The 25695-nt window shown below is 40.6% G+C and overlaps 2 protein-coding genes across 4 annotated transcripts in view; one reads left to right on the forward strand and one right to left on the reverse strand.

Annotated features, from left to right (window-relative positions):
• Positions 1 to 15346: 15346 nt before the first annotated feature.
• Positions 15347 to 21810, reverse strand: CCDC59 (coiled-coil domain containing 59). The gene is made up of 4 exons (XM_065934162.1): positions 21390 to 21810; positions 18824 to 19136; positions 17453 to 17552; positions 15347 to 15856 (listed from the first exon to the last, which is right to left on the reverse strand). Exons 1-4 carry the CDS (start codon positions 21538 to 21540, stop codon positions 15695 to 15697), a joined length of 726 nt encoding a protein of 241 aa, XP_065790234.1. The 5' UTR covers positions 21541 to 21810; the 3' UTR covers positions 15347 to 15694.
• Positions 21689 to 25695, forward strand: part of METTL25 (methyltransferase like 25) — a 128561-nt gene continuing 124554 nt past the window's right edge. For all 3 annotated transcript variants that reach the window (XR_010663043.1, XM_065934161.1, XM_065934160.1), the window contains exon 1: positions 21689 to 21975. Coding sequence is in view for 2 of the 3 variants with exons in the window: in XM_065934161.1 (XP_065790233.1) it covers positions 21732 to 21975 (244 nt within the window). In the remaining variant the exon portion in view is untranslated. The remainder of the gene's footprint in view (positions 21976 to 25695) is intronic.

Genomic DNA, 25695 nt, shown 5'->3' on the forward strand with positions numbered 1-25695 from the left:
TTGGAAAAGCAGTTTGAGGATAAAATGTAATAAGTGAATTAGCTGTAGTGTATCACTTTTTAATAAAAGGAACAGTTATCAGTTATTGTGAGTGTTAACAATTTAAAATAATACGTCCAACCTCAAACTGAGAGGGTAAACTCTGAGGCAGGTTGATAAGAAGTCCGGGTCCCTGCGGAGGAGAAAGAGTCTGGGGCTCTCAAGGAGGAGGAAAGGACAAACTTTTTTTCTACCATCCTTAGTAAGGATTATATAACCAAAATATGTCCTGCTTGAGGACAGCTTCTCTTTCTTGAGAACCTCCTGACTAATCCTGTTTTCCTAAAATGTGTATTATGGGAGTGGGTCTGGTAAGATCTTTCTATTGTTAGTTCTAATCCTGTCATCTTAAAATGTAAATTGTGGGAGTGGGTCTAGTAAGATCTTTACACCCTTGAGACATTCTTTTGATTTATTGTTAATAACCAATTGAAAAAGTATATAACGTGAATGATGGGGTTATTGTGATTGTATTTACCCTTCCTTTGTAAGCCTAAAGGGATTTGGGCTGGTGGGTTTGGACACCTACACATGGGGTATAAAAGATTTTCACATAATGCTGGTCGGGGCCCTTGGCTAACAGGAGACTCTGCCTTGGGCCCGCTGGTGTAATAAACTGCACTCCACTATCTGAAGAAAAAAAAAAAAAGAAAGAAGAAGAAAAAGTATATAGCCCCCTTGCTAAGACTAGTGAGGTGGGGCGGTGGGGGGGGGGGGACTCTCCATCCCCCCTTCTGATTCTGTGTCAGAAACTTTCTCTGTCCCTTTATATATTTTAATAGAACTCTGCTACACAAAAGCTGATCAAGCCTGGTCCCTGGTCCCAAGACTAAATCTTCTTCTTCTGGAGATCAAGAATCCAACACCATTCACTGTAAGCTATCAAAACTTTAAACAACACTGTAAACAGGCTATTTTGCAGCTTTTCAGCCTCTGAGTCAGGACCGACTCTTTGTGACCCCATGGGTTGCTGCACACCAGGCGCCCCTGTCCTTACTGTCTCCAGGAAAGTGCAAGGGACAGTCACTCGGTCGTGTCCTTCTCTGGTTCTTTACGATCCCATGGACTGCAGCACACCTGGCTTCTCTGTCCATGGAATTCTCCAGGCAGGAGTACTGGAGTGGGGAGCCATCCTGATCTCCTGGTTTGCTCAAACACATGTCCGTTGAGTTGGTGATGCTACCTTACCATCTCATCCTCTGGCACCCCCTTCTCCTTTTGCCTTCAATCTTTCCCAGCACCAGGGTCTTTTCCAATGAGTTGGCTCTTCTTATCAAGTGATCAAAGTATTGGAGTTTCAGCTTTAGCAGCAGTTCTTCCAATGAATATTCATGGTTAGTTTCCTTTAACTTGACTGGTTTGATCTCCTTGCAGTCCAAGGGACTCTCAAGAATCTTCTTTAGCACCACAATTTGAAAGTATAAATTCTTCAGTTTCAGCCTTCTTGATGGTCCAATTCTCACATCCATACATGACTACTGGAAACACCATAGCTTTGACTATATGGACATTTGTTTGACTATATGGACAGTAAAGTGGTGTCTCTGCTTTTTAATACACCATCTAGGTTTGTCATAGCTTTCCTTCCAAGGAGCAAGAATCTTTTAATTTCATGGCTGCAGTTGCCGTCCTCAGTTATTTCAGAGCCCAGTACCAGCTATACTCCAATATAAAATAAAAAGTTAAAATAGGTAAATAAAATGATACATTAATACTACATTACCAAATCATATATAGATTAGGAAAAAAGAAATCTGAACTACTCAAAAAGCAAGCATAAAATGCAGGTCACACAAATATGCTAATGTTTTTTAAACAAATTCAGATTTACTGATTTACTGAGCACATACACAAACAAAAGCACGAAAAGTCACCTTTGAACCTACTGCCATAGTAATTAACTTAAGCAGAATTTCTAAAAGACTTTCTCCTAAGGATGGCACAAGAGAGTGGGTGGGATTAAAAATTCACTTGATTTTTTTTTGCCACTTCTGTGAAGCAAACTCCTTCTACTAGTTTCTCTATTTCTCTTGTATTAATATTACATATATTATAATAATAAAATAGTACATTATAATAAAATTATTTTAGTATGAATATACATAATATAAAAGAACAAATATATGAGGATCTCATAATACAGTATGAAGGATAAGAAATGGAGTTAGGTCTTCTATAACCATGAGATGGTGAACTATCTCTGTTCTATATTAGGAAAACAAGGTCTCTCGGTGACATCCATTGGATGGCTGTATCTGGATTTGTGGGTTGAGTAAGCCCTGGGCTGGTTAGAATGTTTGTCTGGTGCCCATTTTAGGATTCCACCATTGAAGCACCTCTGATTTATATCTGATTTCCCCAGCTTGGGATTATGGCATTTGGCTGCCCCTGCTTCGTATATAGTGGGAAAAAAGGGGCCAAAGTTCCTCAGTCCCTTCCTGTGGTTTTTTCTCTATCCCAGAGGAGGAAGTCTGACCATAAGGAATTCAGTTTACTCTAGCACAGAATCATCACTTGAGTGTCACTATACATCAGAGGTTCAACAACAAAGCTAGTTCATTACGATAACAATTCTCTGAAACCTACACAACTGCACTGCATCCCCATAGATGTAACCACAAGTAGAAATTTTCCTTGAACCAAGCAACCTTTCCAGACAGTGATGAGCTATTTTTGGTGTGTGGAATAGGGCCTTCACTAATGAGTGCTGGACAACCTGTAAGGCTGACAAGAGATAGAATAAACTTCCAAACCTAATCAGTTAACAGGTAACATTCTATAAGCCCTAATTTCACCAACTCAATATAAGGAAGAAGGAATTACTGACAATGAATCCTTAGGAAACTTGCACTAAATTCTGGTGGTATTGTATCCCCCCATCTTCTTCTTCTTCCTTTTTTTTTTTTTTTTTTTGACTACAATTTTTATTCATACACTTAGCCTACAGATATTAAGCACCTAAAATATGTTGGGAATTTTATGTCAAATGAGACAAAGCCTTTAATTTCTAGTGAAAAGACAAAATTCTAAACATAAACAAATGTCAAAGTCTTGGTTATTATATTGTACTATGGTTTTCTTTTTATTTTTAATTGGAGAATAATTGCTTTATAATATTGTGTTGGCATCTGCTATACATCGGGATGAGTCAGCCATAGGTATACGCGTATCCCCTCCTTCTTATACCTCCCTCCCATGCCCCACTCTCACATCCCTCTAGGTTGTCACAGAGCAAATTCCCACTAGCTATCTGTTTTACATGTGGGAACCTATATGTTTCCATGCTACTCTCTCAATTGGTCCCACTCTCTTCTTCCCACACTGTCCCCAAGTCTGTTCTCTATGTCTTTGTCTTCATTGCTGCCCTGCAAATAGGTTCACCCATAGAATCTTTCTAGATTCCATGTATATATGTTAGTATATGATTTTTGTTTTTCTCTTTCTGATTTCCTTCACTCCATGTAACAGGCTCTAGGTTCATCCACCTCGTTAGGACTGACTCAATGTGTTCTTTTATGGTTGAGTAATGGATCAGGGAGGCAGCCGTGAGAGATACCCCTCGTCCAAAGTAAGAAGCAGCAGCTGCGCTTTGCTGGAGCAGCCGTGAAGAGATACCCCACGTCCCAGGTAAGAGAAACCCAAGTAAGATGGTAGGTGTTGCAAGAGGGCATCAGAGGGCAGACACACTAAAACCATAATCATAGAAAACTAGCCAATCTGATCACAGGACCTCAGTCGTGTCTAACTCAATGAAACTAAGCCATGCTGTGTGGGGCCACCCAAGACGGACGGGTCATGGTGGAGAGGTCTGACAGAATGTGGTCCACTGGAGAAGGGAATGGCAAACCACTTCAGTATTCTTGCCTTGAGAACCCCATGAACAGTATGAAAAGCCAGAATGATAGGATACTGAAAGAGGAACTCCCCAGGTCGGTAGGTGCCCAGTATGCTACTGGAGATCAGTGGAGAAATAACTCCAGAAAGAATGAAGGGATGGAGCCAAAGCAAAAACAATACCCAGTTGTGGATGGGACTGGTGATAGAAGCAAGGTCCGATGCTATAAAGAGCGATATTGCATAGGAACCTGGAATGTTAGGTCCATGTATCAAGGCGAGTTGGAAGGGGTCAAACAGGAGATGGCAAGAGAGAATGTCGACATTCTAGGAATCAGCAAACTAAAATGGACTGGAATGGGTGAATTTAACTCAGATGACCTTTATATCTACTACTGTGGGCAGGAATCACTTAGAAGAAATGGAACAACCATCATAGTCAACAAAAGAGTCCAAAATGCTGTACTTGGATGCAACCTCAAAAACGACAAAATGATCTCTGTTCATTTCCAAGGCAAACCATTAAATATCAAGGTAATCCAAGCCTATGCCCCAACCGGTATTGCTGAATAAGCTGAAGTTCAATGCTTCTATGAAGACCTACAAGACCTTCTAGAACTAATACCCAAAAAAGATGTCCTTTTCCTTATAGGGGATTGGAATGCAAAAGTAGGAAGTCAAGATACACCTGGAGTAACAGGCAAATTTGGCCTTGGAGCACAGAATGAAGCAGGGCAAAGGTTAATAGAGTTTTGCCAAGAGAACGCACTGGTCATAGCAAATACCCTCTTCCAACAACACAAGAGAAGACTCTACACATGGACATTACTAGATGGTCAACACCAAAATCAGACTGATTATATTCTTTGCAGCCAAAGCTGGAGAAGCGCTATACAGTCAGCAAAAACAAGACCGGGAGCTGACTGTGTCTCAGATCATGAACTCCTTATTGCCAAATTCAGACTTAAACTGAAGAAAGTAGGGAAAACCACTAGACCATTCAGGTATGACCTAAATCAAATCCCTTATGACTATACAGTGGAAGTAAGAAATAGATTTAGGGGACTAGATCTGATAGACAGAGCTCCTGATGAACTATGGACAGAGGTTCGTGACATTGTACAGGAGACAGGGATCAAGACCATCACCATGGAAAAGAAATGCAAAAAGGCAAAATGGTTGCCTGAGGAGGCCTTACAAATAGCTGTGAAATGAAGAGAAGTGAAAAGCAAAGGAGAAAAGGAAAGATATTCCCATTTGAATGCAGAGCTCCAAAGAATAGCCAGGAGAGATAAGAAAGCCTTCATCAGCGATCAATGCAAAGAAATAGAGGAAAACAACATATTGGGAAAGACTAGAGATCTCTTCAAGAAAATTACAGATACCAAGGGAACATTTCATGCAAAGGTGGCCTTGATAAAGGACAGAAATGGTATGGACCTAACAGAAGCAGAAGATATTAAGAAGAGGTGGCAAGAATACACAGAATAACTGTACAGAAAAGATCTTCATGACCCAGATAATCACAATGGTGTGATCACTCACCTAGAGCCAGACATCTTGGAATGTGAAGTCAAGTGGGCCTTAGAAAGCATCACTACGAACAAAGCTAGTGGAGGTGATGGAATTCCAGTTGAGCTATTTCAAATCCTGAAAGATGATGCTGTGAAAGTGCTGCACTCAATATGCCAGCAAATTTAGAAAACTCAGCAGTGGCCACAGGACTGGAAAAAGTCAGTTTTCATTCCAATCCCAAGGAGTGCTTAAACTACTGCACAATTGCACTCATCTTACACGCTAGTAAAGTAATGCTCAAAATTCTCCAAGCCAGGGTTCGGCAAAGCGTGAATCGTGAACTTCCAGATGTTCAAGCTGGTTTTAGAAAAGGCAGAGGAGCCAGAGATCAAATTGCCAATATCCGCTGGATCATCAAAAAGCTAGAGAGTTCCAGAAAAACATCTATTTCTGGTTTATTGACTACTACACCAAAGCCTTCAACTGTGTAGATCACAATAAACTGTGGAAAATTCTGAAAGAGATGGGAATATCAGACCACCTGCCTGCCTCTTGAGAAACCTGTATGCAGGTCAGGAAGCAACAATTAGAACTGGACATGGAACAACAGACTGGTTCCAGATAGGAAAAGGAGTACGTCAAGGCTGTATATTGTCACCCTGCTTATTTAACTTATATGCAGAGTACATCATGAGAAACGCTGGGCTGGAAGAAGCACAAACTGGAATCAAGGTTGCCGGGAGAAATATCAATAACCTGAGATATGCAGATGACACCACCCTTATGGCAGAAAGTGAAGAGGAACTGAAAAGCCTCTTGATGAAAGTGAAAGAGGAGAGTGAAAAAGTTGACTTAAAGCTTAACATTCAGAAAACTAAGATCATGGCATCTGGTCCCATCACCTTGGGAAATAGATGGGGAGACACTGGAAACAGTGTCAGACTTTATTTTTCTGGGCTCCAAAATCACTGCAGATGGTGACTGCAGCCATGAAATTAAAAGACACTTACTCTTGGAAGGAACGTTATGACCAACCCAGACAGCATGTTAAAAAGCAGAGACAGTACTTTGCCAACAAAGATTCCTCTAGTCAAGGCTATGGTTTTTCCAGTGGTCATGTATGGATGTGAGAGTTGGACTGTGAAGAATGCTGAGCGCCAAAGAATTGATGTTTCTGAACTATGGTGTTGGAGAAGACTCTTGAGAGTCCCTTGGACTGCAAGGAGATCCAACCAGTCCATCCTCAAGGAGATCAGTCTGGGTGTTTACTGGAAGGACTGGTGCTGAAGCTGAAACACCAGTATTTCGGCCACCTCATGTGAAGAGTTGATTCATTGGAAAAGACCCTGATGTTGGGAGGGATTGGGGGAAGGAGGAGAAGGTGATGACAGAGGATGAGATGGCTGGATGGCATCACTGACTCAATGGGCATGAGTTTGCATAAGCTCCGGGAGTTGGTGATGGATAGGGAAGCCTGGCCTGTTGCGATTCATGGGGTCCCAAAGAGTCAGACATAACTGAACTGAACTGAATATTCCATTGTAAATATCTATCACAATTTCTTTATTCATTCATCTATCAATGGACATCTAGGTTGCTTCCATATCCTAGCTATTGTAAATAGTGCTGCAATGAACATTGGGGTACATGTGTCTCTTTCAATTATGTTTTTCTCAGGGTATATGTCCTCCCAATCATTTTATTATGATATTTAATCTGTTGAACATTGCCGAAAGAGACACATATTTGTGCCAACCGTTATCTATTATTGTTTTTAGCCTCTGAATTGAGTTGTAACAAAAGTTGTCCCCACTTAGACCCCACGGCCTGTGTGGTTTTTGGTCAGGTAAACCAGGCCTTTGCAGAAAAGTACAGGAAAGGTTTCCCAAACCTCATGTAGATCATGGGGACTAGAGCAATTGCAAATGCCTTGCATAATAAATAGAATTACAAGATATGGTATCTGTGTGCATGCTAAGTTGCTTAAGTTGTGTCTGATTCTTGGTGACCCCATGGACTATAGCCCACCAGGCTCCTCTGTCTATGGGATTCTCCAGGCAAGAATACTGGAGTGGGTTGCCAAGCCCTCCTCCAAGGGATCTTCCTGACCTAGGGATTGAACTGGCGTCTCTTATGTCTCTGCATTGGCAGATGGGTTCTTTACACTAGCGCCACCGGGGAAGCCCATAAGATATGGTAGAATGTGAATATTCTGTTTATGAACAAAAAAGTTCCCATATACCCAAGCATTTCTGCTGTTACAAATGTACAGACTAATAACTTGTTTATTTTGAATATACCAAGAACTGAGCAGGGTTAAACTCAATTATGCTGAGAGAAAACAACGATCATGTGATATTTGGGTTAAATGACCAAGAATACAAGAATAATAATTACAAGAAGAGGAATGATTGTTTCAAAGAAATTCTTTCAGCTGTGTCTTATTTTGTCAGTCTCAGGCATGGACCCACTGTCATCTCCTTGGTGCAGAGTCCTTGGACAAAATGACTGCTTCTTGAAATTATCTGCTTCTGGAGACTTTTTTGACTCGGTCTCAATTTAAATCTCATGTGAGTAGAAATCCACTGATTTGATAGTTTGTAGCTTGGTTGGTATTTCGCTTGCACTGTGACACATGAGCCTATAGTAAGAATAGAAATGGTGCCCAGTAATACTGAAAAGCATTGTCATGTTGATATGCGTTATTGGTTGAATTGTATTCCCTAAAAAAGATACTGGGTTCGATCGCTGGGTTGGGAAGATCCTCTGGAGAAGGGAAAGGCTACCCACTCCAGTATTCTGGCCTGGAGAATTCCATGGACTCTATAGTTCATGGGGTTGCAAAGAGTCGGACATGATTGAGTGCCTTTCACTTTGCTTCAAAAAAGATATACTGGAGTCCTCACCATTAGGACCTAAGAATGTGACCTTATTTAGAGGTAAGGGCTTTACATGGGTAACCATGAGAAAATAAGGTAATTTGGGGTGAGTCCTAATACCGTATAACTGGAGTATTTATCATAAGGGAAATTTGGAAACAAAACATGCACCCACGGAGGACACCACATGAAGACTTGAGTTCTGCTGCCATATGCCAAGGAGCCAGAGATAGAAGACAAGTCTGGAGCAGATCTTCCCCATTGTCTGTCTAGGGAGACATGGACAATTCTAAACGGTTATCTTTTGTCTTTTGCCACAATAAAGGCCTTAGTCAGAACTATTAATTCTGGAATCTGGAAGATTGAATGTTATTTAATGGAGCCCTTTGATGGCGACGTTTTTGGTAGACACAGCAAAAAAGGATGCCTTTGTAATTTCTAAAATAAAATCCATCCTTAAGTCGTATTAAGTCAAGATGAACTCAAAGGGTTCTGTAAGATCAATCCTGGACATGCTTTCCTTAGTCACTGCTATAGTCACATGTTTCCCCTTCATCCTGAAAAGGAATCAAGTTGCAAGAGTAAGGTTTGAATTATGTTAAATTAGGATATATAAAAGAGATAATAAAAAAAAGCTTCATAAATGGAAAAGCTGCTGATAGAGAAATCTTGAGTGTTGTCTAAAAGTATTATAACAACGATTGTTCAGCAGGTGCCAATCATAGTTAGTGAGACACAAACAATATATTGGCAGAAGCTTCAACCTGTTTGACAGATGCTTTCATGTTTTGCAAGCCTAAAAAGTATGCCTTGGTTACTAAACCATGGAATAGGCTGAAAGAGGCAACCTACTGGCTCTCATGAGCTAATACTCCCAATATAGCAGCTTTTCTTTGGCTAACAGAAGAGAAAAGGGGTTGACATGGTTGGGATACCCAAAGTGGAAGATAGTTGAAGAGAAGCAGTGAAAGAGAAGAAAACTTCTTCATTTCTGCTTCCCATGGAAGGGACTCAGGAACTGTTGCTTTAATAAGCTCATGAAGGGACTGAGCTCTTTTTTTTAATTTGGCATTTATTGTTTGTAATAACCAGTCAATCCTCAAAAAAATGTTTTCATTGTTTTTCTTAGTTTAGAACTTTGGTAACATGGAAATTTTATGTGTTCTGGTGAACAGAAAGCATCCATGACTGACAGATTATGATCCAAATAATTTGTCATTTCTTAGCAAAATTATAGCTTTTTCCTACGTGGTTTGTAAAGCTTTTCATTAATCTTAAGAAGAGTTATAGGAAGTCTTTCTGTGAAGTGCTTAGGTTAGGAAGGCACAGTAATCTATATATTGTACAAGGATGAACTCTCAAAGAAAAATGGATCCTTTTGTTTAGATTGACTTGTTTAGATGGAGGGAACCATGAGGATTCTGTAAATCCTGAGGTATAAGCATCTAGATATACTATTGATTTTCCCACAAAATAGCAAATATTAACTGGCTTTATGTGTCTAGGAAGGAAAGCTGCATATAAACTGACTACTGTGAAATATTTACTTTTTCAGGGGTTGGAGGACAGGGCATATTTGTGTTCGGAACTGCTGGGAATCTGGGCATCAACATTCCGTCACCCACCTTGAGATCATGAACAAGTAGGGGTATTCTCTCTTGATCAGCTTCTTACCTGCCTGTGTGGGAGTATTGCAAGGACTGAGACGTGGTCATCCTTACTCTAATAAAGACTCAATAATGAGTTTTATTCCTGAACTTTCTTCAAGTTTGAATGAATATTGGGATGACCTCAGAGGGGAGTTATAAGGGTTCATTTGACTCTTAGTAGGTCAGTTTCCAAAATTCTACTCACATCATTGTCTTTAAACTGAAGAGTAGAAGGAATCTGATCTAACACTGCACCAGGCGAGGACAGTACCTGCGAGGAAACTGCTATAGTTTGGGCGGCTCTGATGTGGTGCCATCTGGCGAACATGGAATTTCATGATGCTGTCACAGAGCAAGTCTCAGTAAGCTCGCTGGAGCAGAGGCACACAATGGAAATTAGTAAAAGTTACAAGACTAGTAAAGTCATAGATGTCAGTGTCTTTTAGAGACAACCTCCCATTATTTTATTAGTACAGAAAGGAACAGGTTGAGACAAAGTAGTGAGATTTAAAATAGAAAATGTAGCATCTGCGTTGAGTACAAATAGATATAAAGTGGAGGATGCTATGATATCTTGAGTATCATTGTTGGAGCCCTAATTTGACTTCACAAGCTTCTTTCTCACTTTCAGCAGGTAGCCCCTTTTCTAGTACCTAATCTCTTTAGAGATGTCACATTTCCTAAAACGTTATATACTTACCATGTGACTGAACCATTTCCCTCCTAGGCATTTACCCATTCAGAGAACTGAAAGTGTATGTCCACACAAACACCTATACAGAAACATTCATAGTAACTTTATTCTTGGGAGCCCCGAACTAGGAACAACCCAAATGTCAATCAACAGCTAAATGGATAAACAAATGCTGACACATCCATCCCATAGGGTATTCAGCAATAAAAAAGGAAATATTGATAAATGCAACAACATGGATGAATCTAAAATTTGTCTAAAAGAAGCCACACAGAAAAGAGTATACAGTATATAATTCCAATTTTATAACATTTTTGAAACTGCTAATTATATATAGTAACCCTGGTGGCTCAGACTGTTTAGAAATCTGTCTCCCAATGCAGGAGACCCAGGTTTGATCCCTGGGTCAGGGAGATCCACTGGAGAAGAAAATGGCAACCCACTCTAGTATTCTTGCCTGGAGAATCCCGTGGACAAGAGGAGCCTGACGGGCTACAGTCCATGGGGTCACAAACAGTTGGACTAACACAGAACAGATCAGTGGCTGCCAGGGACCTGTCTGGGGAGCCCCTGGTAGAACTGATGAAAAAGGGCCATGAGGAAAATTTGGAGATAGCAGTGACGGATTTGTGATTATGCTGATGGTTTCTTGAGTGTATACATGTGCCAAACTCACCAAATAATACATTTTAAATGTATTCAATCGATTATACCTCAATATATCTGTTTGTAAACCCAGGGTCACTAAGCCCATGAAGTATGCATTTCTGATGTAAAGTTCTCAGCTCCATGGGTGACTCAATTGAGTGTTCTCAATGGCAATTATCCACACACTTAAAGACAGCCCAATATTAAACTGCCAGTAAAATACTGATGTTTCCCATGTTTTAGTATAAATATTTTCCCTTTCAAACTCCTAGGGAGAAAATAAAGTCTATATATTAAATTACCTTACAAGTTAAACATCCAAAGGCAAAAAAATTCAAACCCCCAAATCCATTTCTCTTGCCCTTATAAGGTAAAAATCCAACAAAATTAAAATTCCTCCCAGTTTCTTATTTTGTTCATTCACAGCCAGAAAAGTTAATGCCTAGACAGATTCCTACATCAATGGCAGCCTGTGTGTTTTCCTTGGAAATGGATGTAGCCCATTTGGCACCTCAAAGGTTAAATTAGTTCAGCATCAAGTCTGCGGTGTTTCTCAATTTTCAGAAGGTCCAAAGATTTAACAGAACATCCAAAGTATTTGTAACACTTGCTTCACGCTCATCAAATTCATACAGTGGTTATCATGGACAAAAATTATGTTCCTAGAACCCAGTAGTTGTTACTGTCAATTTATAGCAGAGACTCCATTGGAAAAATCATTGGTATGTAGGAAGGAGGGTAACTGGGATGGCTTTAGTCTCATCAGAATGCTGGCCAGTTTATGCCAACTGTCAGGGGCCCATGCCCTGCACACGTCAACTAAACTGGAAGAAATTTTGCATCAAGAAGCTAGATTCATCACCATGCATTTAGCATGGCACACTTTATCTTCATTCTGGCATTTCAAACACTGATGCTGTCTTCCAGAGTAGAGATTCGCTGTGGAGCAGTCCCAATCACCAGGTCTCTTTTGCAGTCCTGATCTCTCCCATCTCGTATAATCAAATATCTTTATATTCAAATTTTGCTCTTTCACACTGAATTTTATGACTGGCATGAACAATTTAAACCAGGAACCTCCCAAGACCTCTGTGCAGTATGCAAGTTCTCTGCCTCAGCGAAAGTTTAAAAGCGGCGGATGCTGATACAGTCAGCCATGTTTAGCACATCTGGATTTTTTCTGCCATCACATTCTTGCCTCAGATGAAAGTTGCATTCTGGTAGCTCTTCAGCCTCTGATGAGGCCCCTGATGCTTACCCATGAATTTAAATATAGTTCAAGGTCAGACTGCTGCAGTTTGCACCCCGAGGCTGCCTGCACACGCCAGTGCCCTTGTTAATGACAGTGCAGTCAGAGTAGCTCAATAGATCCCGTCTTCGCCGGCATCAGCCGGGCCATCCAGGCCAGCATTTGGGCGAGCCCCACGGCCACATCTTGCGCCTTCAGTGAAGCCTGTGTCTCCTTCATTCCCCTCCCCTCCCTGCTCCTTTGCTGAGGCCTGCACTTTGCTGCTTAAGGCCCGGTTATCACACCCTGCCTCTAGAAACCACCAGTTTTAAGTGGACAGAGTTACCCTAAACTTGAGCTCAAAAAATCCCACAAGCCTCAGGGCTTAAAGCCCCTTGCTAAAGCCATAGCAGTAAGAAGCCTACTATACATTTATAAAAATCAAATTAATGGTTCCATACAAGCCTCTATAAACTACCAAGATCAAAACTCCTTACACACATATTGAGGTCTGAACGCAGATGGTCCGGCCACCCAAAGCATCTCCACTTATGTATCACGTTCCCTCACATTTCATTCCTGCTCTATTTCTTACGGTACTGACCCGTGCCGCACCAAATGGAGCTTCAGATATTACATTCCCCCAAACACAGGCCTCTTCCCTGCTCTGCCTCCAACCTCATTCTCTCCTTTATCAACATGGCCTGTTCTTTACCGTTTTCAGTATAAAAATAGTAATTAAGGGTACCAGCTCCCTGTAGGCAGGCCAGTGAAAGTGTTCTTCACTCAGTCTTGTCCAACTATTTGCGACCTCATGGACTGTAGCCCACCAGGCTTCTCAGTCCATGAAAATTCTGCAGGCAAGCATGCTGGTGTGGGTAGCCATTCCCTTCTCCAGATCTTTCCAATCCAGGGATTGAGCCCGCATCCCCTGCACTGCAGGCAGCTTCTTTACTGCCTGAACCACCAGGGAAATGCAGGCAGGCCAGGTCCTCTCCCAAACTGACCATATACATGTCATTACCTTCCTCCCCGGGAAGTACAGTAAGGACAGTAAGGCGGCCACAGTAAGGCGTGTTAGGCTATGGGTGCCCCCATCATGAGCAAGGACACATCAGTCTTGGATAGAAGTGTTAACCCCATCAGTAATAATATACATCATAACTATTTTTAAGACTTTATTTAGCTTTTAAATATATCCTGTTTTCTTCCCTTTATAATTTTCCTCATGCTGTCATCACCCTTAAATCTCTTCTCAATCCCGAAGGCTTTTCTCACAGGCCATCTTATTCGTGAAACTTCTGATCTCTTCAACCAGATGAACCATCTCTCGAAGACCAAGACCCTGGTCCAGGGCTCAGAGGACAAACCACAGCAGAATCACCAGGTTGCTTGTTAGAGCATCTATTATTGAGCCCTTCAAGGCGACCCGTCTCGGGATAGGGCTCTTGAATGTGCATCTTAAGCAGCTCTGCAGGTACTTCTCCGGTGCAGTCACGTCTGCATCTTTTGTCTTGAACCCCATAGCCACTGATTGCTTCTCGTTCTCTGATGTTATTTGACACTTACTGCCATTGGGTTCCTTGGAGGAACTTGAATATATAGCAGCTAGTGAACAAAAAGTTAAAATGAACTTAACTAATTTTTACTCATCTTGCAAAAAGACCAGATCTCTAACGTTTTGTCCTGACGTCTAGAAGTAAAACACATGTGAAATCAGTATTAAGCAATTACCTATTTTACACTGCTTCACAGTCTATTGTCTTTACTGATGTCAAATTTAGGCTGAGTTGTTCATTTTAAATGCAATATATATATGAAAATGTTAGTCGCTCAGTCGTGTCTGTCTCTTTGCAACCCCATGGACTTGCCAGGCTCCTCTGTCCATGGAACTCTCCAGGCAAGAATACTGGAGTGGATAGCCCATTCCCTTCTCCAGGGGATCCTTCCGACCCAGGGATCGAATCCCAGTCTCCTGCATTGCAGTCTCCTCAAACCCAGGTCTCCTGCAATTTACCATCTGAGCCACCAGGAAAGCCCATATAATATAATGTGCTGCAAATTACTAAGCACTGTTCTTCTCTGTAATAAAGAATTCCTCTTTAGTAAGCCATGTTTCCTCAGCATCTCCTATTGCACTTTTAAATGCAGAATCATCAGTAGAGTTACCAAAACCTTAAAGCAACATTGAGGTGCACTTGTTACCACTTATAAAGGATAACATTTACTACACAATGTTTTACGATTATTGCAGTTCTTTTGTTTATAATGTTGATAACGAAGCCTATCTGATTTTGCAGTGATTTCAAGGAAACAGGAGACGCAGCACTGAAGTACTTTCCCTTGGTTCACAAAGGTACCAACAGACACAGCACTGGTAGGTCCTGTAACGTGTTCTTACATGATATGGTCCCATAGGATCTGGAAAACTTAAGACCTGCTCTGACACTGCTAGGTTGCCATCACCCTTCAAAAAATACTATACTATGCAGTGAGTTGGCAAAAAAGTTCATTCTGGTTTTTCTGTAAGTTATAGGAAAGCCCAAAGAAACTTTTTGGGCCAATTCATTACTTCCACTTAAGGGAATGATTATAAATATCAAACTGTGCTTTATGAAGACCACACTATAATATGGTGCATAGAATATAATATGGTGTATAGAATATACATATATATATATATATATATATATATATAAAATATGGTGTATAGGATCAAAGCCCTATAAAATGTACTGAAGATAAAACAAAGTTCAAGGGGGGGTCTCTGCCTCCTTCAGGATTCCATAATTATAGAATTTTAAAACCGTACCAGTTCACTGCTAAACTTAAACATTTATTGAAATGATCTGTTGCAAGCTTTTCTCCCTTACTTTCAAAACTTTATTTCATCTGAATTTCATACGGTACAAAATTATTACATGCTTGAACTAGTCGTACAAATAGCAGGTTCTTTCAGTTCTTAAGGACAACCTTCCTACAGTGGCAAATAAATAAAAATCAAATCAAATCATATATAATGTAGAGCATATATAGAAAATTTTCTTTTATAAAAACAAAAATATTTGGACATCTTATATTTAGTATAGCTTAGCCATTTAGTTTATGTTGACAAATTTAGTTACATGTTAGGAGGGACACTCCATATACAAAAGAACTCAATAGCAAGCATATAATTTAACAGTTGATTAGTCAGGCAACAACTGACTTAATTTTTTTCTTGTATTTTTTTTAGAAGATACTCCATTTGTAAATTCAAGTTTGGTTGGCCCTTTTTAGTCTTTTTGCTCAGTATTTTGAACACTTCCATTTTCTTCTTCTTGTAGAGCCTTTGAGCTTCTTCTCTCTCTTGTTTTCTCCTCTCAAATTCCTGAAATTATTAATGTATGTAATTTTCATTAGTGACAAACAGTAGATATTGTTCACAATTCTGTTGAGATAGCTATCACCATACAAACACTTCAAGGTCTGTCCTAATTTTTCAAAATGTGAAATGCCACTAGTAATCACAGGAGTGTACTCTCTACCTTTACACGATCATATGTACTACACCATAGCATAATGCAAAATTATTTAACAGTTTTAATTTTGCATATGAATAAAATCAAAGCACAAAGAGAGAAGGCAGATTTAATAATTTCATCATTTAATTAGATCCACTAAAGAGTCAGAAGTGACTTTACTGAAATCATTTCTAGAATATCTGGTATTCTTTTAAATTTGCCATCTGACAGATATAATTCAAGAAGTATTTCAATTCAAGAAGTACTTACTGACTGTACACTGTATATATGTAAAATATTGTGCTAGATATTATGAGTTTGATTATTTAAGAATTACCATGTTCATCTGATTTGCTAAGATCAAGACTTAAATTCATTTGCACTTAAAGAAAAAAAACTCAAAGTTATATAGATCTGAAAAGTACTACTTAATACTACATTCTTATATATAAGTTCTTGAAATAATACAATATGTGCACTGTTTTTCAACTTCCCCTGTAATACATATAGCTTCCACATGACAGCCTTACATTTGTATGATGACATAATTAACAAAGTGCTTTCACATACATTACATAATTATATATATCAATATACTATATTTTAATATATAACAATTTTTTTAATGTTGTATGTTTTACAGTATAATGGCTCTTATTTCATCTGATATACTATTTATAAAGATGGCAGTATCAGAAGGTTGGTTTAAAAAGCAAAGTATACTGTAACAGTCTATGAAACAGAGATTTAGTTTTCCCATGGAGGAATATTCCTACTTCACTCTAGCCTGCCATCAGTTTAAAAATAATCAAATAAATTTTACATAAACTTCCAGACTTCTTAATTACACAATCTGTAAAACTAACACATACAAGAAATTATATGTCAGCACCAACTTTGGGGTCTTTTTGACTGACGTGCTAACCTTTTTAATGTGACAGATTAATAGAGCTTTAATGTAAGAAATATGAATTAACCACAGATAAACAATTTTGCTGAAGCTGCACATGGCTTTGTTCTACTCATTTTAAAAAAGCTATTATAATTGTGGGTTTATGAATGAAAACAAAGCATGGTAACTTACTGCTATGTTAATCTAGTAGGGTTTTTAATGAGCAAGAAAAACTCTTTAAAATATTATTTTATTCTAATCCCTCCCTCTGACTTCTACTTGCTTTCATGTAAATTTATAAAAATCTATATATTTTAGTAGTTCTCAAATTTTATTATGTATAATCTCTTGAGGCAATTGTTAAAAAATGACTATTACTATCACCTCTCAAGGGTAATATAAACAATGGAGGAATCAGAATGTTGAAATTCTCTAGCTCCTCTCAGATTATTCATTTACCCAGTGAATATTTACAGATGGGCATACTATGGGCCCCATATTTAGAAGCTAAGCTTACATACACACTTAGGATAAAGAAAAATGAATCTAAATATTTTAAAATGGATCTTACTTGTTTCTTAGCAGCTCGCTTGGCTTGTATCTGCTCATATTCTTCCTGCGCTTTTTGATTTGATGTTTTCTTTTTATTTTTCTTTGGAATATTAATGGAGCTTCGCAAGATAAATGAAAACAAATAATAAGTATTAAAAATAATATAACCAAAATTATGACAAAATTACATCAAATACAGTACTTATTAGTCAAATTTCACTAATTCAACTTAAAGCAGGGGGAGAGACATTGAAAGAAAGACATTAAATCTTGCTACTAAGACGTCCAGATAACATTACAATTTGTGTTATACCTTTCAAGATATGAGTGAGTGAGTGAAGTTGCTCAGTCGTGTCCAACTCTTTGGGACCCCATGGACTGTAGCCTACCAGGATCCTCAGTCCAGGCAAGAGTACTGGAGTGGGTTGCCATTTCCTTCTCCAGGGGATCTTCCCGACCCAGGGATTGAACCCGGGTCTCCCGCATTGTAGGCAGACGCTTTACCGTCTGAGCTACCAGGGAAGCCCTTTTCAAGATATAGAAGGTGATAAATATAGAGTCTTGGAGAAATAGTTCAACCAGGGAAAATACAGAAAGTTCTGAAAGGTCCTAAAATGTTTAAAAGAGTAAACCAGCATATGAATGGTGGAAATGACTGACTGCAAAGGCATTAAATTGAAGGATGTTATGAAGGACTTTATGGGTGTACATGAACTTTAATCCCAAAGTTTTCTGACCAACTTGTCTCTGTTCCATTTCATTTGTTTAATTGCAATCAAGTCTATATTCTCTGGGGGAAAAAAATCCAAATTAACAATTGTAGTAGTAGTATTAGGAGCAATTAACAGTCATATACCACTTCCCATGTACCAAATGCCTTTTTAAGGACCATATATAAATGAAGTCATTTAATCATCACAACATCATGAGATAGGTCAGGGATATCATAGTCTATAAATAATCCATCCTAGGGTGTGCAACATGGTAGCTGTAAATCACATACTTACTCTTATTATTCCCATTTTAAAGAAGAGGACACTGGACACCAACATATTAAAGCCAACTCCAGAGTCTATGATGCACTACACTATAATGCCTCTCAAAATAGCAAGTGTTAACCATGGTCCAAATAAATGTACTTGAGAGGCTTAAATCTAAAACCCAGATCTCTTAATTTCATTCCATTACTTTGTTTATTAAGCTTACCCAACATAACTCAATCATTTAAATTAACAAAAAAGCCTCCATGAAAATACTTTCACATAATCACCTGTGACTTCTGAAATGCCCTAAGGCAAATTCCCATTACTATAGAAACTGTTCTCTAATCTCTTTCATAAAATGCTACTTACATCCACAATAAAGAATTTCAAAAGATTGTAATACCTACTTTATTCTTACGCTACACTGTTCTTCTGGCTGAGGCTGCTCAATGCTACAGTGTTCTTCAGACAAAGCCTGGTCATTGCTACCTTGGTCTTCTGGCAAAGGCTGATCAACTTGTTCTTCTGACAGAGGCTGCTCAGCTTTTCTAAGCTGCTTCCTGAGTCTTTCCTCTTCAGCTAAATAAAGATGTTTCAGATGATCAGGATACCAATCTGTGAAGGGGGAGTCACTTGGTGTTTGAGACTTCTTTTCCCTCCGGAGTAATTTCTTATAAGTTTGCTGAATCTTGAGTTTTCTTCGAAATGCGAAGCCTTGCCCTGTTGAAGAATACATCAGTCTTGAATTACTTTCTAAGAAAACATTGCATGAAAAATGTAGTTGCTAATTTAAAACAGAAAACTTTTTACACCATCATGTTCAGATGCTAGATTTCATTATGTTTTGCTTTAAAATGTTATTTCAAGAAAAGAAGTTGAAGCTACTGGAATAAATAGTATCTTGGTCCTTTACAAAAAGACGAACAGAAGTTGAGAATAACTCAAATGAGACTCTCAAAGAAGGAAAAATAACTAGAGTGTTGCACAACTCCAATTTATTGTACTCATAAATTAAACAGATGCATTAGTTCATCTAAACACTTAATCTAGGTCTTCAATAAATACCGAAGTGGGGGAGGGGAACCCTCACTTCTATTCGACAGTATCTGAATTGAGAACTCCTAGATGTTCAAGTTGGACTCAGAAAAGGCAGAGGAACCACAGATCAAACTGCCAACATCAACTGGATCAGAGAAGAAGATAATTCCAGAAAAACATCTACTTCTGCTTCATTGACAACGCTAAAGCCTTTGACTGTGTGGATCACAACTGGAAAATTCTTCAAAAGATGGGAATACCAGACCACCTTACCTGCCTCCTGACAAACCTGTACGCAGGTCAAGAAGCAAGTTAGAACTGGACATGGAACAATGGACTGTTTCCAAATTGGGAAAGAAGTATGTCAATTATGTACATCGTCACCCTGCTTATTTAACTTATATGCAGAATACATCACATGAAATGCTGGGCTGGAGGAAGCACAAGCTGGAATCAGATTGCCAGGAGAAATATCAATAATCTCAGATATGCAGATGACATCACCCTTAGGGCAAAAAGCAAAGAGGAACTACAGAACCTCTTGATGAAGGGAAAAGAGGAGAGTGAAAAGCCTGGCTGAAGAGGTAACATTCAAAAAACTAAGATCATGGCATCTGGCCCCATCACTTCATGGCAAATAGATGGGGAACAATGGAAAACAGTGACAGACTTTATTTTCTTGGGCTCCAAAATCACTGCAGATAGTGACTGCAGCCATGAACCTGAAAGGGAATTAAAAGACGCTTACTCCTTGGAAGCAAAGCTATGACAAGAAAAGCCATGACATATTAAAAAGCAGAGACATTACTTTGCGGACAAAGGTCCATTTAGTGAAAGCTATCGTTTTTCCAGTAGTCATGTACGGATGTGAGAGTTGGACCATAAAGAAGGCTGCGGTTGAAGAACTGATGCTTTTGAACACCTATGGTGTTGGAGAAGACTCTTCAGCATCCTCTGGATGGCAAGGATATCAAACCAGTCAACTCTAAAGGAACAGAACCCTGAATATTCATTGGAAGGACTGACACTGAAGCTGAAGCTCCAATACTCTGGCCATCTGCTGTGAAGAGTTGACTCATAGAAAAGACCCTGATGCTGGGAACCATTAAAAAGGGGACGACAGAGAACAAGATGGCAGGATGGCATCACCAAGTTTGAGCAAGCTCGGGGAGAAGGACCTAGAAGCCTGGCGTGCTGCAGTCCATGAGGTCGAAAAAAGTCAGACACAATTGAGTTAACTACCCACTCCAGTATTCTGAACTGGAGAATTCCATGGACAGAAGAGCCTGGCAGGCTACAGTCCATGGGGTCGCAGAGTCAGAGATGACTGAGAGACTTTCATTTCACTTCACATCTATTATTTTACATTAGAAAACTACCCTATGATTGATTTTTTTAAAAGTAATTCAACATTAACCAGGTTAGATGGTACTGTATGACTTTCTCAACAGCGATTATCAGAAAACTGTACTTAATATTTATGTATTCCATATGGGATTTAAGGGTACTTAATGACGGCAAGATGAGACGAAAAATACAAACTAAAGCAAAGTAATAAAGATAGCAAGAGAAAAATAAACGGTTCTGTGATATTTTTAATTAGTAAGGGTGCGAATCGGTAAATTTCTGGCTTGCCTTCTAGTCTTTACTGTAATACACGCAGGTTTCATGGGGAAAATGTAAAGGAAAGAGTTCTGATATTTAAAAAATGAGCGTTAAGCCGAGAAAAATGTTTAAAGATTTAGAGTGAGCAACAAACACTTCCTCGCTTTCTCATCCAGAGCTCTGAAAACCCCACGGCTTCAGCGAACAGATTTCCTGGCTGCAAGTAGGGCTGGGTCTGGTTCCTAAATCCTTCCCAGCTTGGGAGGATGGCGTATCCGAAGTTTTCGTAGGGCCGAGAACTTGTAAAAGGCTGCCTTCTTACATACATACCTTCTCGAACGCTCCCCGAGAAGGCTTGCAGATGATTAGGTCGCCACGTTTTCCGTTTCACATTCTTATTTCTGAATTCAACCGGTGAAACTCCTCCACGCGTCCCCAAACTCCCTGTCCGCCCCCTTCGTGCCGGCCACACAGGCGCCATAGCACACCAACCAAGGCGCAGGAAAGACACAACGGACTCAGTCAAAATACGTCATCAGGCAGAAGCAATCCATCCGCCTACCAAAAAAAATCCACATCTGAGTTCTACTTATCCGGCCTTTCCTGATTCCCACCGAGCCCTTGCCTCACGGCCACGTTTGCGCCACCTACAGTCCGGGAGGGTGGGGCGTCATGGCTGCTTCTGGCCAGCTCCCGGTGACCCAGGACCTGTCCTCGTTACGTGCCAAGTTGCAGAAGCTGCTGCGGTTCTTGAGGGAAGCCCTGCCAATTTCTAATGCACATACGGTGGACTTCTACACGGAGTCTGTGTGGGAGAAACTGGTTGACTTGCCCCCAGAGACGGTGCTGTCGGCGCTCAGGACGTCCGCGGCGGCGTCAGAGGCGTGCCCCCTAGAGGAAGCCGGGAGAATGTCAGGTGAATGGCGGGTGGGCGGGGCGGGCCCGAAGGCGGGGAGAGACCCCGGGCCCTCGGTGGCGTGCCGGGTCGCGGAAGTCGAGTAGACGCCTGTGCGGGCGGGGAGCGGGCCCTGGCGGATCGCTGCGTGGGGAGGAGCGCAGCCGCTTTCCCGCCTCGTGGTACCGTGGCGCCTGGACTCGCCTGTCGGACCTCCAGTCTTCCCCGGGTGCTTTTGTATTTCCACAATTTAAAAAGAACAAGAAACAGTGCTAGGACCTTTCTTTAGTAATTCAACAGTATTTCTTTTGATTGGAGGGAAACGCGGAACAGTGCTTACAGATTCCATGTGAAAACACAGCAGGAGATGTCATCACCTAACGTGATGAACAGAGACATGACTTTGCCAATAAAGGTCCGTCTAGTCAAGGCTCTGGTTTTTCCAGTGGTCATGTATGGATGTGAGAGTTGGACTATAAAGAAAGCTGAGCGCCAAAGAATTGATGCTTTTGATGAACTGTGGTGTTGGAGAAGACTCTTGAGAGTCCCTTGGACTGCAAGGAGCTCCAAGGGACCCTGAAGAGCCTTATCTAGCACCACAGTTGGAAGGCATCAATTCTTTGGTGCTCTGCCTTCTTTGGGGTCCAGCTCTAACAACTGTGTATGATCACTGGGAAGACCATAGCCTTGACTGTTCAGGGACCTTTGTGGGCAAAGTGATGTCTCTGCTTTTTAATATATTATCTAGGTTTGTCATAGTTTTCCTTCCAAGGAGCAAGCGTCTTTTAATTTCATGGCTGCCGTCACCATCCGCTGTGATTTTGGAGCCCCAAAAAATAAAGTCTGTCACTGTTTCCATTTTCGCCCATGTATTTGATGGGACTGGATGTCGTGAGCTTCATGTTTTGAATGTTGAGTTTTAAGTCTATTCAACAATATAGACTCTAGATCAGGATATTCACTTTTGAAATGTATCTTACCATGTTAAATTTTTTATGTAAGATAGTCAATTCTACAAATGGTCAGCTGCCTATAGTATTAAAAATGATTTTTATAATGTATGTTTGTAAAATAATATTAATTTTTGTGTAAAGATTGTGAAAAGATGGACATTCTCTCCCTGTAGGGTGTAATTTAGCTGTTAAATTTTTAGACTATTTAGTCAGACAGGGTACAGATTCCAGTTCTACCAGCTCTGTTATCTCAGGGAAGTTTGTTCATTCATTCATTCAGGGAACATTTACTTAGTGCCTGCTCTGAGCCAGTACTTTTCTAGGAGCTAGTTTCGGTGTGGAGGAGGTGCGGGTGGAAGCAGGAAGACAAGCCGGAAGGCTATTAAAATAGTCCAGGATGGACTTCGGGTAATGGCCAGTTGAAGAGATCAGGCAGTTTCTCCAGCAGAAAGCAATGACAAACACTGACTAGATTATTAAAGACAACTATTGGAAGTCTCTAGAAGATGACCAAACAGGGACAGAAATATGAGAAGAGTTTGTCTTGAGAGATTGCTACTGATTGGGAAGAACTGTTGAATTCATGACTTTCTTGCGGGGTGTCAATGGAAAATGACATCCTTCCCAGCCCAAGATGGTCATGACAGAGTTCAGATCAGAGCAGATGGGAACTGAAGAAGCACCTTCTGGAAGGAGGGCCACCAAAGGACTGAGATCTATGATATGAATGGAAACCTGAATCACCAGACTGCACACGCCCACCCACACACCGACCCAGAGAGTCCCACAAAAACGCTGCCAAAGCTAGGGGGATGGTGACCCCTGGAAAGATAGAGCTCCCGGGGAGATGTGTAGGCTTGCTGCAACTTTGACAGAGTGTGTTCCCCAAAGTGTACACAGCTTGGGTAGCAAAAATCGAAAGCCTGTTTGAATTCCTGTATCAAAGGGCAGAATTCGGGGCTGGTGGGATGACTGGAAACTTGGGCTGCGTCGCCTTGGGAGCAAACTTAACCACAGAGAGATTGAAACTCCCTCCCCCCTCCCCCGCCACCCCCAGTCTGGCCGTCACGTGTACCCAGGTCTTCATCTGCCTGCTGAACTGGGCAGGCCCGGGATATGCTGGGGAGAGGGTGCTGCGATCGGCAGCTGCGCAGAGACGCGGGCCGCTGCGTGGGGAAGGGCAGACAGACTTCAGCGTGGGGCCAGGCAAGTTCACTTCTCCTAGTACAGTCCGAATCCTTAGGGAAATAAAACAGATCCCCTGCAGTAAGTTACCCACAGTGCTGCTTTTCAACCAAAAACTGCTCTGTGCAGAGAAAATGTGAGTCCTGCTCAAAACACTGATTGCACGTGAGCCCTGGTGCTCACTCTAAGTAGCTGTGTTCAGAGAAGTAAAAGTGTGACCCCAGGCGGGGAAAATAAGTTAATGGGAGCTGACCCTGATTGGGGTCAGATGTTGGATTTAGGTGGCTATTATCAATATGTTCAAAGAAGCAGAACAAAGTAGCCTAATAATTAAAGGGAAACACAATAATTGTAAGACCTCTCTTATAATTCTTTTAGTTGGAAGAGTGCACACTCATTGACCCATAATTATATTAATATTACACAGTGTTACAGGTTATCTGTTGCTGATAACACGCTCACACACCGTTTCTGTGGGTCAGCAATTCAGGAGCAGATGGACTGGCGGATGGAGCTTAGGGTCTCATGGTTTCACAGTCAGGACGTTGCAGTTGCTGAAGGCTTGATGGGAGTTGAAGAGCTTGCCGCCACAGGGTCTCACTCAGAGGTGACTGGCTGGTGCTGCCTGTCGGCACATGGCCTCTGCTGCTCGGCACGCGAGCCTCTCCCTGGGGCTGCTTCCGTGGGAGCTGCTGTGTTTGCAGATGTTTTCATTCCTGTCCGTGCTCAGGATCGTGGACTTGGCCTGGTCGCAGACTTGGTCTGCTCTTGGGGTACTGTACATGTTTTCACGTTTAATAGGGAAGCGTGTGGTCTGTGCCACTGCCAGCCCAGCTATGAGTTGCTCTCTGTCAAGCTGATTGCTATTGTCATTTTTTTTCCTTTTTCAAAGGAAAATTACCTATCTTACAAAGGTGTAGTAAAGATGAAAGATGATGTGATCTGGCTCCTGATACAGAACTGGGAATATAGCATGGATTCAACAAATTGTGGCTAATAAATGATGAGGGTTGTGGTAATGATGATTGTGATGGTGATGATATAATTAGGTCTTTCTTTCCTTAGGAAAAAAAATAGATTGTCAAGAACCTCTGGAAATGTATATGCTCCTATAGCAACCTGTATTTTTCATATATTAACATGTCATGTGGTTTTCATTGTCCACTGACTTCTCTGTCTCAGTTAGATTAAAAAACAAAAGTACAGCATTTGCCTTTTTTGTTTTTGTGTTCTTAGCACATTGAACAGTTTCTGGCATATAGATGAACAGTTTCTGGCATTCTTAAAGAATGAAGTGAAGCATAGATCTATAAAGAATGTTATCGAAGGCAGTTCTGGAAATATGGTACTGAACTAGATAGCTGTTATTTCTGATATTATATTTATCATCATTGTTTTTATATGGCTTATCCCAACTAATAGGCTTTATAACTTAACTTGAGAAAATAGAAAACAGTAACTATTCTTTCCCTCTGTGAAAATGCAGTACTTGATTCAATACACTGAAGATTACAGAAAGATACCCTGGGAATCTGGGGATAAAATCAAGGCAGGAATCATTTCAGGCTAAATTTTTTTTAAAGTTTATTACATATATAGGTGA

This window comes from Muntiacus reevesi, chromosome 4 (genome assembly GCF_963930625.1).
Source record: "Muntiacus reevesi chromosome 4, mMunRee1.1, whole genome shotgun sequence".
Taxonomy (NCBI): domain Eukaryota; kingdom Metazoa; phylum Chordata; class Mammalia; order Artiodactyla; family Cervidae; genus Muntiacus; species Muntiacus reevesi.